Source organism: Larimichthys crocea, chromosome III (assembly GCF_000972845.2).
Source record: "Larimichthys crocea isolate SSNF chromosome III, L_crocea_2.0, whole genome shotgun sequence".
In the NCBI taxonomy this organism is placed as follows: Eukaryota; Metazoa; Chordata; class Actinopteri; family Sciaenidae; genus Larimichthys; species Larimichthys crocea.
The window spans coordinates 40,715,042-40,728,650 of NC_040013.1; the positions used below are offsets into that span (position 1 = coordinate 40,715,042).

The window sequence follows — 13,609 nt, forward strand, 5'->3', positions numbered from 1 at the left end:
GTAAAAATGTATTGTCCTATCTATTCTTTGATTTTGAAAACAATCATCGATATGAGCCAGTGGAGAGGTTCACAACCCCACATCCTGTGAAACAGCAGACACTAGAAGTGTCAGGTTTGTCAGACGGATGTAAAGGGGGAGATTGAGGTAACGGGCGAGGGCAAGAACCTATTGCGTGAACCCACTCCAACCTAAATGCAGCGGAAGTGTCCATGACACAGCGGCTGGTGTATGGTTACCATACAGACGGGCCTCAGCGTTTCTCAGCTGCCTTTGCAGCAGGGGAGAGAGCTGCTCCATTCATGGTCTGGACAGCCAGAAGACCAGCAGTAACTTGAGCATCAACACTCCTTCTTTTCTCTGTCCTAGACCCAGGCTCACCTCAGACGTGTCTCGTCTTTCTGCCAGGGCGTCCTAACTGAGCGGCAGCCATGTGCTCTATGTTATCCCAAACACAGTGCATTTGTGATTTCAGCTCAGGGGGTTATCCCAGGATATTTCACTTCTATCAGGAGTCATGTGGAACGAGCATGATCTGAGTGACAGGAAGAAAGCAGGGACAGAGTTGTGTTACTTATGCACACACACACAGACACTCATGTTCCAGGAAAAGGACATTCTCGTCAGCAAATCTACTCTGCTTAAATTCAGGTTAGACAGAACAAAGCCTCTTTGACTCTGTCATGACCATGAACGTGTTAAAAACATTGTTTTTCCCTCATAGTAGTGAATTGTAAACCCTAGCAACACAAAGGAACTGAAACATTACATGAGGACTTCAGTCAGGTTGGCTGCAATCATTTGGCTTCGTATACTCCCCGGCATAAAAAAAAGTTGCACTGTTCACAGATTACAGCAGAGAAAAAACAGGAGAGCTGCTGATTATTGTGCCAAATGCAAAGAACAGTGAAGTTACGGATCATATGCACAGCAGCTGGTATCTTAAAAAACTAATTTCCATGTGAACTTGTGTATCATTTATGATTTTGTCACCTAATGTCAACATGTTTTACTATTTAAATAAATACAAATATAAGTGTCACTGGCATGTCAGACAAGCAGGGGGGAAGTTTTTTTTTTGTTTGTTTTTTACAAAAATCTCAGATCTAATCAGACAAATTCTCCAATTATAAAATCTTTTTTTTAAATTAATGTGCAAGTTGTGCATTCAGTTGGTAGGTATGGCAACTGTTTTTCTATTTAGAGGACAATTATACCATGTCTGGATTTGCATACTTTTTGTTTTTATAAATGAGATGTAAACTGCAGTTTTAGCTTAAGCACGATCTCTGTGAATGTGGAACTCCTATGTGCAAATATACTATTGTATATGTTTGTTCAATATGGTTGACAGCAAACATCTTTACATTCATGGCTGAAATATCACTTTAAAAACAACAAAAAAAACCTCTAAATAAGGCTCAAGTCAAAGCTTAGTATCCAGTCAGTGTTCATTTTCTGAAATTCCTGTCCCATTTATTCAAAAGCAGAGAGCCTCCTGACTCAAAGATCGGAGGAGCTGCAGCGGCTTTTGACTTTGGGCACAACTAGAATCTCATCCCCATCTCGAATGCTATAGGAATGGAGGGCTCGGCTCCCGCACTTCAGCTCCTCAGGCCCCACGACTGAACACATCTCCCGGTTAATGTAGAAAAGCCGGATCCCATTGGTAGGCAGCTGCAGCAGAGCCTTAAGCTGTTTCCTTAGGTCACCCACCGTCTGCTCCAGACGGAGGCTGACGGCCTCCACCCTCTCGCCCCAGCGAACGTCCACCATGGTGCTGCGGGGGCTCAGGTCGACCTCTGCCAGTGGAGCCAGTTGACCATACTTGGATACAAGGGCGTGATACCTGGGAGAATGCAGATCTCATGTCAAATCACTGAAGGGTTTTGCTTTTTGGTTGTTGTAAAGACAGGTAAGAAAAATTCCTGTGAAGATGTTAAAGGGAATCTACCTCCTCAAATTGTCGCCTTCATAACATATTTAGAATCTGACCGACCACCACTCAGTGTAGCATGGACATTGAGAGCTTGTAAGCTGCTAGTCAGAGCTAACCAGCCATGAAAAGCTACTGATGCTCGCCATTTCTATGCTGGAAAGACGGAGAGTCTGGTAGAGCTTTGACCATACCAAAAATGTACATTTGTTAACCTCAGAATATAATACAGTATGTTTCATTTAACTGGGCCCATGAGCTGTGATTACTGCCACTGAAGAGGGATAAATCTTGAAGTACAACATTGTCTTTCAGGCTTGCTAACACTATCAGCAGCAATGTGTAAGAGGCACGAACTGGGGCCAGCAAAGAAAGCAGATCACTGATAACTAACCGTAATCAGTGATCTGCTTTCTTTGCTGATCTTGTCACAGTTACGGAGGGGCATATAAGGCTAGTTTTGTTTAGAAGAAAAAGTACAGTGCATAAAAAATAATTCAGTTGGTGTTCCTGTTTAAAAAACCCTCATTAGGAGGTTGATATATTTTTACTGGAGAGAAGAGTGTGAATTCCCAACTTTAAGCTTGTACTTAAAACACAGACTAACTTTAAATAGAAGTTTGAAGTGAAAGAGGAATTCAAACAATATTAATATGTTGTGTTCTGAAATTGGGGTAAAATAAATTGTGACGTGTTTCAACTAACAACTAACTTTGTGTGAATATTCTTAAAAGGAAATGTCAAAATGAAGACTGAGCTAGCACCAGGATTTTACTGAAGGCAGTGTGTGTTTTAGATAAATAAATTTGTCCATGATCCACATGGTGTTTTTTTATCAGCTTCTATGGTAATACAGAGCAGGCTGAGATGCAACAAGGACCCTCGTCTGGGCCCACTCAACCCCACACTGTTTATTTTTTCGGATAAAAACTGATATAAGACTGATATAAACATTTATTTTCATCTGTCTATTGCATTTTATTTTAATTTTTTTTCAATATGCCAACTTTTCCACCTCAGCCAAAAAGTTTTCCTTGAAATTTCTAGCTTACGTTTCCCCTCAGGTTATTTTACAAGCAAATTAAAAATCATAAAAACAGGTAAATGGAAACGTAGCTAGTGTGCGTTCAAGGGGCAGAGAAACACTGGGTTCTCTGCCTCCCGCTTGCCGTGAGAAAGCTCTCAGCCCTCTCAGGGGAATGTGTGTTCGAGATAAGGACCCAGGAACGATTAAATAAAATCCAGGAGAAAAGGCCTGTGCTTTCAAAGCTACTGTAACAGCTGGGCCAATCAAAGCAATTTCCCTTCCCTCCCCAAAACTCCCCACAAAGCCAATCCCCTGGCCTGGGGTTTCTGGCCAAAACTTGTGGTCCACCCTGGGAATTCTCCTCTAAGGCCACAGTGCACAAAGTGCCATTCTAAAAGAAGCCATTTAGCTAAAAGGCTTCATTTAAGGCAGGTGGTAAGCATGGTATAATGGGGCAAATAATGCTGCAGGTGATAACAAGTCAGCATTCCACTTGTGTTTTCCAGCATTCTTCGATAATGGACAGTAAAGTAGCAGGAGGGAATAACAGTCTTTGGAGCTAATACAGGCCCAATTAGACCAAACCAATCAAACAGCGGCGTTTTGGTCCCATTTTCTCATTTCTTCTAGTTGAAAGATGATCTGCTTAAAATGTTAAAATGTTGATTTCCTACTTTCCCTCCCAAACTGGCCCTTAATATCCACTGTTCCAGGTCCAATCCCCTTTCAGCCCCTCTCTACTTATTCTACTGGATACTCTGACTCTCAGATTTCTTTTTCAAAAAAGTCCTCTCTTTTGCTCTTTCCTTGCAACTAATCCTTCCTGTCCAGCCAACACATTTCTCTCTTTATATTTCTGTTTCCTAGTCCCACAACCCCTAAACCCTTTTCCAGATTACTTACAATTCTCTGTATATCTCTTTTTTGGGAGATTATTGAGGTATATCAGTCTCTATCAATCTGATTTAAGCAGGCAAGGCCGTGTCAGACGTGTTCATCGGAGAGGCTGTGACCCACCCTGCAGTGCTCTGATGTCTCGGGGTAGCAAGGCCACAGCCCCATTCCGAGAGGAAAGGGGATAGTGGTAATAGCACTGCTTACTGAGCGTGTCCGTTACCCCCATAACCCCACATGCAGCGATGGTGATCCCTAACCTCGGACCTACACTGAGAACCTGGCTCCAAACCAAGACCACGAACACCAGGTTTAAAAACAGGAAGGAAAGAAATGGGAACCCAGAGAATGGTAAAAATGTTTGAAGATCTTTGATTGGCTGTGGTGAGGTATGATAAACATGTGGCGTTGTTAAAAATATGCACAGCATAATTACCAAATTGTCTTGGATCTTTGCTGTAACCGGTAGGACAGGAGTGATCTTCCAACTCCAGTGACATCAGAAAAACAAATCAATCTCTCAACTTAAGGGTTGAGGTTGACAAAGTAGGTGTCTACATAAAAAAAAAAAAAAAAAAAAAAATCGACCTGCTACCTTGTGTATCACTTTTCCAATCAGAGAATTCCGGGCACAAAGGACTCATTGAGCAGGGAGAGACTGGTGGCATTGTCTCCCAAAGGTTAGTTTCCCCCAGTCAGGGACTACACCTTCCTTCACAAATCCCTCTCCAACATTCTGCTAAGGTTAAGTGGAATGCAGTCAGCAATTATTTGACCACTGTTAGCCAGTATGTTAAGTACAAAGAGCAGCATATTGTGATTTGTTACAACTTTACAGGTGTTCACATATACAAGTATACGTGAAACATCTGCAGGCACCTGTAGTGAAAACAACTAAAGTCTGCTAATATCACATTGTGTTAAATACCTGGCTCCATGTCACAGATTCAATTAATATATATCATCTATTTTATTTCTGCTGAAAACATCCAAGATAAATTGTTAATAATTAGACTTTAAGAGTCACCCTTCTAATATTGTCTTTAAAACGTCTGTATCTCTGTATCTATATCTCTATACTGTATCCGTGTCTGTATATTTTTATTTAAATCGTACATTAATCTAAAGTTTTTTTTCATTGTATATTCTATTCTTTCCTGTTTTATTGTATTTTAATATTTGGCCACATTTTAATTTTAAGTGTCTGTTTGTATAGATATACTATATATACTATATGTATATTCTTTGAAAACATTGTATACATGCATTGTATTGTTTTAAAGGTGCAATACACGTTAAATTTATCTTAATTATCAGAATTATTACATTTTATCCTTAAATATTAAATGCCAAAGATGTCTTACTGTTACCATGTTACTAGGTCACAATGTGTGTGTCTAGTCTGATAATGATAGCCAAAATATAATACAACAGTCCTGCAATAAATCCTGTCTTCATGAAGTTCTAATGTTCAGGTCTCTACTAATTGATATGAAAGTAGATTTTCTTTAAAGATGGTATTTTGTGCTTATTCCTGCCTAAAAGGTCAAACAAAAAGTTAAGAGCACAAGTAGAATGTGTGTTATTTTATGACAATAAATTTTGTACAATATGTTTGTGTTGATTTGTCCCGTACACGTGACATTCATTGCACGTCTGTCCGTCCTGGGAGAGGGATCCCTCCTCTGTGGCTCATCCTGAGGTTTCTTCCACATTTTTTCCCTGGTTTTTTGTGGGCAAGTTTTTCCTCACTCGAACCGAGGGTCTAAGGACAGAGGGTGTCACTCCCTGTACAGATTGTAAAGCCCTCTGAGGCAAATGTATTTTGTGACTTTACAAATAAAATTGATTTGATTTGATTTTGATTTGACTACGACTGAGGACAGCAAACATTCTCCCTTTTCATTTCAGTGGCCATGTCAGTCAATCTAGGTCCACGCCACGTCTGGTATGAGATGTATGAAGACTCCAGCAAATATGATAGCAGGATTGTTTCATTTAAAATGATTTTTTGTTTCATATAAGTGATTGTGTGGATGAAAGACCATGTTGAAATGTTGAAATGTTGAAAAGCAAGCGTTTTTTCTAGGATTAAAATTTAAGTATATATTCCTAGCAAATATTCCACACTTTCAAGACTTTTTATGAACACCTTATATAATTTCAATTTTACTTTAATACTGTAAAACTTGTCAAAACATTTGTAACTAAATGATGATGAAACTGGAAACACTGTGGAGCAAAATTTACTTTCAGGAATCAATGAGTGTAATAGAGAAGTGTTTTTCTTTAACTATTTTCAGTACTAGTCCAAACTAAAAAAAAAGTCAGATCCAAGTGTAAAACTTGTGAAAAAACAGATCATCCATCACTAAATGTACTGTGTCTTATGTCTACATACCTCTGAGGAAGCTCCTGTTCAGGACAGTCCTGGTAGTACCTGATGAAAAACCTCTCAGCATCCTCTCTCTCTCCATTAAATACCGCACCGCCATTTAACACCACTACAGATGGCAACCTGTAGGCAGGAGTACGTATAAAGATCAGACAGTAAATAAATAAACATGCTACTGTGCATCTAAAGGACAATAAGGATTTGATGTGTATGCAGGTATAAGTTCTGACTCACTGTGCTAAAAGGAGACTATGTCTCTCGTGGGCGGTGTAAGGCTCCAATAAAGGAATCCCCTTCACTTTGACTTCCTCCAGCTTGGGGAAGAAACTCAGCCTTTCAATGTCCTCCCACTTACTAAGCCCTGAATAACACACATTAAAGAGTTTTAGCACCACAGTGATGCACTAAACACCGGGCTGAAAATGAGCCTTCATCATCCATCTCACACCTGAGTTGTTGAGGTTGATGCTACGCAGGTTGGGGAAGAGGCACTGCAGTGTTTCCTGAGTGTCACCCACAGAGTCCAGGTTATTATTGGCCAGCACTAGAGTGCTCAGGCTCGGGTACATCATCCCAAACTTCCTCACTTCTGCCCATTCCCGGAGGTGGTTCTCTGTAATCTGCAGCAGGCGTAGTGATGGACAGGACGTCTGGGATTCTGACACAGTGTCATAGCCATTTAGGCACAAGAAGAGCTCCTCCAGCCTGGATGATGAGGGGGACATTTTGGAAATGTAGAAAAAGAATGTAGAAAAGTAGGCACAGCTAAATATTCACAGAAAATCTGCATCTGATGAAGTTACTTCTTATCCTAGCTCTTTGAGCTTGAATCCTTTAGGGAGCAACAACATGTTTGATATGCAATGCTCTGCATAGATTGCCTAAAAGCAGTAATCAATATGAAATGCCTATGCAGTGTGTGTATATTTTTCTACTGAGATTACTGTCTCAATGTCTTTTTTTTAAGATTATATTTTGAGCTTTTTTTTTAACCTTTATTTTGATAGAGATAGCTGAAGAGTGACAGGAAGGTAGGGAGAGACGGAGGAGGGTGCATGCTCTACCAGGTGAGCCAAACTGAATGTCTTTTTAATAGTTTTTTTTTTTGACAACAATTGCACAGGGGTAAGATTTCTGAGATAATAATGTTGTTTTTGATCTGTTCTTTGGATATGTTGACAGTAAGAAACATGAACTTTTATCCTGCAAGTTACCCATCAGTTGAGTCGATGTACTTTCCAGGCTTTTTGTGAGCCACAAAAGGGGCTTCAAGTGTCAAAGATTTTGTTTTTTTCCAGTGATTTTGTTATTGTCAAGATGTACTACGTACATGTTGCTTCCAGCTAATGCATATTACTATGTATGACTGATTTTTATCGACTTACTCTGGTGCATGTTTTGTGAGTGTGTGCACGGTGTTCCAGCTGACGTGTGTGTTAATGAGGACCACTTGTCGGACCCTGGAGAAAACGTCAGCCATGCTGGGCTCCAGCTCTACGCCACTCAGAGGGTTCATGCTCAGATTGAGGAAGTCCAGGTGGGGGACATTGGAAACAATGGTGCAGATCTGGCAACCCACAAGCATTTATAAAAAAACAAACAAACAAAAAAAAAAAACCACACACACACACACACACAAAAAAAGAGAACATTACGTATATATAGTGTACGTAACTTTGAAACACACATTTATGGATGCATGTTGTGTTGTGTTGTACTTTTTATTCCACTGCATTGAAAATTATTATATATATTATAAAATAATGATGAATTATATATGATTAAATATTGATCTACCCAGAAGTTAGATAAGCTCCACTTTTACCAGCTTCAACATAAAAGTGATGAACACATTAAAGCAACAATATTGTGTAATATACATAATTCTGAAATGAGGCAAAATTTTTGTACTAGTAACAGGGTATTTGTACACTGTAGTATTGCTACTTTTACATCAACAATGTAAATTGTGAAACAGATGTGAACAATAATCGGTCTATCTGCCAAAGCTGATCTTTTATGGTGTGTGGATTTGCTGCTTTTCTCTATTTTGATACCATTGTAGCAGAAACAGAGAAAACCAGACTACAGTTTCTCTGTTGAACTATTGCATTAATGTATAGGGCATAAAAACAAAACATAGCACTATTACTTCTTCCTCTACTATCTGCAGGAAAGCCACAGCAAAGCTCAGCTCTCTTTGTTGTCAACACCCATCAAAGACATCTTCACTGCAAACCTCCCTCCTCCTCATTGCTTTTGAGAGATATTACTGTGAGTAAACCTCCGCCCTGTGAGTGCTGTCAGAAGTCTTTGAAGGACACCCACCTCGACCCAGTCGTTAAGTTGATTGTGTGACAGGTCCAGCTCCACCACGTGCGCACAAAAAGCTGCGATGTCAGTCCTGTCACCGGCTTTACTGATTCCACAGTGATTGAGGACCAGTATGCTGGGCAAGAACAGGCGATCTGCGAACAAACAAAAGTTTGTCAAGTATGGATTAACTTCGCTTTTATGGATCATCTTCAGTAATTTTGACTAAGGCTGCAACTAACGATTATTTTCATTTTTCAATGTCGTTTCTCAAGGCCCGAGCTGACGTCCTCAAACTCGTCCTCAAACAACCCAAAAATATTCAGTTTAATATCATAGAGGGACAAAGAAAGGAACAATAATAGTTGGCAATTTATTTAATAGGTGACAACTAATCACTGCAGCTCTATTTTTGACACGAACATGTATGGATGTCGAGGTGAACTCTCACCTTTGTTGGGGGATCCTGGGGGGCTGCACAGAACCACTACACCTTGGCCGTAGGGGAAATTTTCTGGGTTGTATTTCTCACTCATGACTTTGACGAAGGTGCGCACCTCCTCTTCATCAGAAGACAATGACTCCATGGTTCCAGCCCTGAGCAGGTAGCCAAGAAATAAAGAAAGACAAAGAAACAGAGTATGAAAACAATTTTACCGATTTACCAACTGTGGAGTCAACGGTTACAACAGGCCCTGGGTCAGTTCAGTGTTTCACTGTTTAAATTCCTAGACTGTCTGTGGGGCTCTGAAACTGTATGTTCTTAATAAAGATGTCTTTAAAAAATGTGTAGTTTCACTTTTAAGGCTCCGTAACAGCTGGATGTTATAGTTTTTTAGTACACAGAAACAGGAAATGCTATTTTTAGCTGCAGATTTAGTGCTCCAGTGAGTATTTAAGGCACCAGAAACGACATGTGGGATCAAAATCAACTAGGGCACGTGCGTTCATACAGTATAGTAATGGCAGTAACAGTTACCAGGTTGCCATTGGCAGCCATTTACTGTTACTCCCATTACTATAATAACAATTATTATTATAGTAATGGCAGTAACAGTTGCCAGGTTGCCATTGGCAACCATTTTGAGAAACAGGCAACCAGTTTTCGGCCTTTGTTTGCCATGAGCAGCAATCACCTTTAACAAATGAAGCTAGACCACGCCTATTTTGTATACCAGGAATACAGGGTAGACATTTAAACTTAAAATTCTTTAAAGTATCAGCTAAAGTACAAACTACAAAAATGTTTTCATTCTTTTATGTCACATTTTTTATCATTAAGCTGACGTATAGGCACATGGTCTCTTTATTGGAGCTCAATAGAGCTCCAATAAACTTTAGCTACACACACTACTTGTTAGTAGTAGGAGCGACTGATTGTTGGTTTTGTTTTTTTCAGATGAAGTGTTGACAACAAGAACTACCTTTTTTTTTTTTGATATAACAATGTGACAGTGTTGACGTAAAAGTATATTTCTTTACTAGCTCATATCAGTGAGACATCCAGAAAAACAGAAAATGCTGTTAAAAAAAGATATGTCTTTTATTTGTTAGCATATTCTGTGTTTTCTCCCTCAGGACCAGTCCTAAGGACGTGTTCAGACTATCTCTGTCTGTCAGTCTTCTGTGACGCAAAGGATCACACACAGACACACGTATACACAAACACACACACACGCCCTTTTGCTCAAAGTTAACACCACCTCCTCTCTGATAGCGTGTTCTGCTCGTGTTCCTGAGAAAAGTGACTTCAGCACTTATTCTTATTAGATATTCTTCATGCACCTTGAAAACATGTTCATCTGCTCATGTGTCTTCAGAAACATCCATAGTAATATCTATAGTAACAGACCATGTGGACTATAGTAATAGAGGCACTATAGTCAATTTGACTGTGCTGCCTGAACAAGTCTAAATAAGTTAACACTGATCTACATATGTTAATACAAATTATAAGTAGTAGTAGCACTACTAGTAGCAAAAGCCTAAAAATAGCAGCATTATTTGTTTAACTGCTGTTTAGTTAAAGTTGCATAAGGCTAAGCTAAATGTTTATTACCCTACACTTTCCCTTTTAAATGGACAAATAAAGAATACAAGAATTAAGTAGTACAAATAGTTTAGCAGGAGTAACATGCTATATTTGCTTTTTCTTTGTGTATTTAACAGAGAAAGCTTGTTAAACATTATCAAACACAGGAAAGGGGGAAATATATGCAGGATGTCTGGCTGAGGCTAATTTGGAGCATGCTGCAAGTTAGACTTTTGAAATCGATGTAAAAACGGCACAAAGAAATGCAGCATAATACAGATTAAGAGTAAAAAGATCTGAGCAGACGAAACAGTTCAAATGCAAATAGCACGCATATGTTTGTATCATACATTGTACTTCACGTTGCACCGGTTTGCAGACATTTTTTCCTTCTGTGTTTGGTAGTTCTCTGCATACAACTCGCATAAGAAAAAGCCTAAAAATAACACCATCATCATCGTAAAATAACTTCCAAGACACAGAATCAGAAACGTGAGAGGCAAAGCAGCATTGACAAGAGCAGGTGCACTGTCGACACCAATGCACTTCTTAGTGACGCTGAACCACCTGTTGTTACTGCAAGTCATTTTGAGAAGTATGAAACAATTAACTGACTAACCGATTAGTGATCGAACAGAAAAATTGTTAATCAACCCAAAAATGAGCTTTTCCAGTGTGCGTGGATTAGCTGCTTTTCTCTATTTTATATCACTGTAACATGAATATTTATAGCTCTGTAGCATTAATTTGATAAATGAAATAATTTAAAGACATCACGTTGGACTCTAGGAAGTTAGAATTGACATTTTTCTATATTTTTGGACATTCTATAACCGATTAATTGATATCAAATAGACAGTTGTCGCCCTAGTTGCATGTCTTGCACAACGAAACAGAGAAAAGCAGAGTATAGTTTCTGTATGTTACTATTTCATTAAAGTATGTGGCATAAAAAACACAGGGTTATTATCACTCCTGTTGTAAATAATTTAAACAGAGAAACCACCCTGTCAACTTTGGCAACTAACGACTGATGGCCGGTTGCCAGCCTGGCAACCGTTTCCAAAACTTACTGCTGTAGAAATAACAGTGGAAGAAATGCATGTTGGATTGGCCGATAAGTACACAAAAATGATTTTAAAGTATGATTTTGTGACGATATCTTCCAAATAAGAACATACAACCTCGACCTTGTGTGTCCACACACAGCACCCTGGTGCCCAGGACTCTCAGTCCAACTTCAACCCTGATCAGCCCTATCAGTTTCAGTCAAACTGGGTCTGATCATCTTAAACTCAGCCCACCAGAGGTTGCGCGTTTGCAAAATGACGTCCGGATTCTGTCTGATGTTTCTGTCATAGACAGTTTCTTGTTTCACAGATCTCTTGATTTATACCTCTGATGTAGCGGAGACCAAAGGAAAGGCTGTTTTCAACGACACATCGGATCACATGCCTCCTCTCATGCTGAAAGAGAAAACTTTGATGTAACGAGAAGAGGAGCATCTAAAAGAAAGGAGCTGAAATTCGTTTGGAAACCAGAGAAAACTCATTTACATGCATGCAAATGTCGTTAAAATGTCGTTATGGCACATGAATGGAGGAGAAACGGCACAGGAAGACAGCCTTTACGCCTTATGAAAGGGGGAGAAACCTGCATTATAAGGCTGACAAAAGGAAGGTAGAGTGACAGCTGGGTTACTGGCAGGGCCTAGAAAAGCACTGACAATATAGTAGCTGGGGCACAATGATACTGATAACAAACTAACCTTTCAAAAAAAAAAAGGCCTGATGAACAGATGTCACACTGAGGTGATATTCTTAATTATAAAAGAGAAACCCATGCATTTTACTGTCCGTGAAATGTCACATTTCCTGCTTATTTTTCATAGAAAATGACTTTTTCTTCTATTCAGCAACATAAAACAAGCAGCGAGTCATTTTCATGATAAAAGTTTTCTAAGTTTGAGTTTAAAAAAAAACAAAACTACTCACCATCGCCCTCCTCGGTGTAGTTTGGTGGCAACAATGCCTTAAAGATTTACAGTTTTACACAAAGTACCAAACAGTATTAATTGATATATTTATGCCGAATTAAATAGCAACCCATAACGATTCATATGAGGTCAAATGTGTTGCTGTAGCTCTTATACTCACTTGTAAATAAGTGAAATAACATTGAACTTCCAGGTTTTTTAAACAGGGTCCGGCGAAACATTAACGTGAAGCCTGCAGACCACAACACGTTTTGGGGGACTGCTTTGCAACCGAGGCCCGGTTGCTTTATGTCGGTCGTGCAGTAACGACTGTAGGTAATAAACACGTAAAAGCCACAGACATTTGCACAGTAACCCGAGGGGACATTTATTGCACACAAGTTTACGACACCTCGAAAGAAGTGTGCACCATGTTTTGAAGGTTGTGCACCTCCGTTGCCACCTTTACCTTTTATCGGGAAAGGTGATGAGATTTAAAGTGGCGGGTCGTGACCGCCTCCGGACCAGACACCTCATGTAACTACTCATACTGCATTTTGTGACTGATGCCGTGTATTTAGAGACGGATTGCACTCACCGTCCCCGGAACCCCCTCGGTGCTGTGTTTGTTTTTGTTGTTCTTCGGTTAGTTGTCAGTTTAAGACACGCCTCCTTTCCCGGAAGTGACGTTGTTTAAATGTCTTGTTTTTTTCCGTCATTTTTTTTTTACTGTACATTTTTCAAACACGGATTTATGCGATAAATACAATAAATACAATTAAAATAAATAAAATGTACTCATTCACTAACGTAAAAATGAGAAAGGCTCTGGTTTAAAATGTACTTTCTGAAGTTGAAGATGTACAGTACATCAAATACTATAAAGACCTACTACTACTACTACTAATAATAATAATATTAATATTATAATATGATAATAATCCCAAAGTAAAGCTTATTTGCATTTGGTGTTCAGTGCAGTCACTCAAAAATCACTTACTAAACTTTACTGTAAATAATCTTAATCTCCAAATAAA

General features: G+C 39.3%; 1 protein-coding gene across 5 annotated transcripts; it reads right to left on the reverse strand.

The window, feature by feature from the left end:
* Window positions 1-402: 402 nt before the first annotated feature.
* LOC104919168 (tubulin-specific chaperone cofactor E-like protein) lies at window positions 403-13,246 on the reverse strand. 5 transcript variants are annotated; one of them, XM_019274810.2, is made up of 9 exons: window positions 13,171-13,218; window positions 11,994-12,063; window positions 9,017-9,162; window positions 8,581-8,720; window positions 7,638-7,819; window positions 6,701-6,957; window positions 6,487-6,613; window positions 6,259-6,375; window positions 403-1,849 (listed from the first exon to the last, which is right to left on the reverse strand). In XM_019274810.2, the coding sequence occupies exons 3-9, from the start codon at window positions 9,150-9,152 to the stop codon at window positions 1,504-1,506; spliced, it is 1,305 nt and encodes a 434-aa protein (XP_019130355.1). In that variant the 5' UTR covers window positions 9,153-9,162; window positions 11,994-12,063; window positions 13,171-13,218; the 3' UTR covers window positions 403-1,503. The 5 variants fall into 5 exon arrangements, with proteins under 5 accessions (XP_019130355.1, XP_027133681.1, XP_027133680.1 ...); XM_027277880.1 differs by having other exon boundaries at window positions 9,017-9,175; window positions 13,171-13,189; XM_027277879.1 differs by lacking the exon at window positions 13,171-13,218 and adding an exon at window positions 12,592-12,609 and having other exon boundaries at window positions 9,017-9,175.
* Window positions 13,247-13,609: the final 363 nt, after the last annotated feature.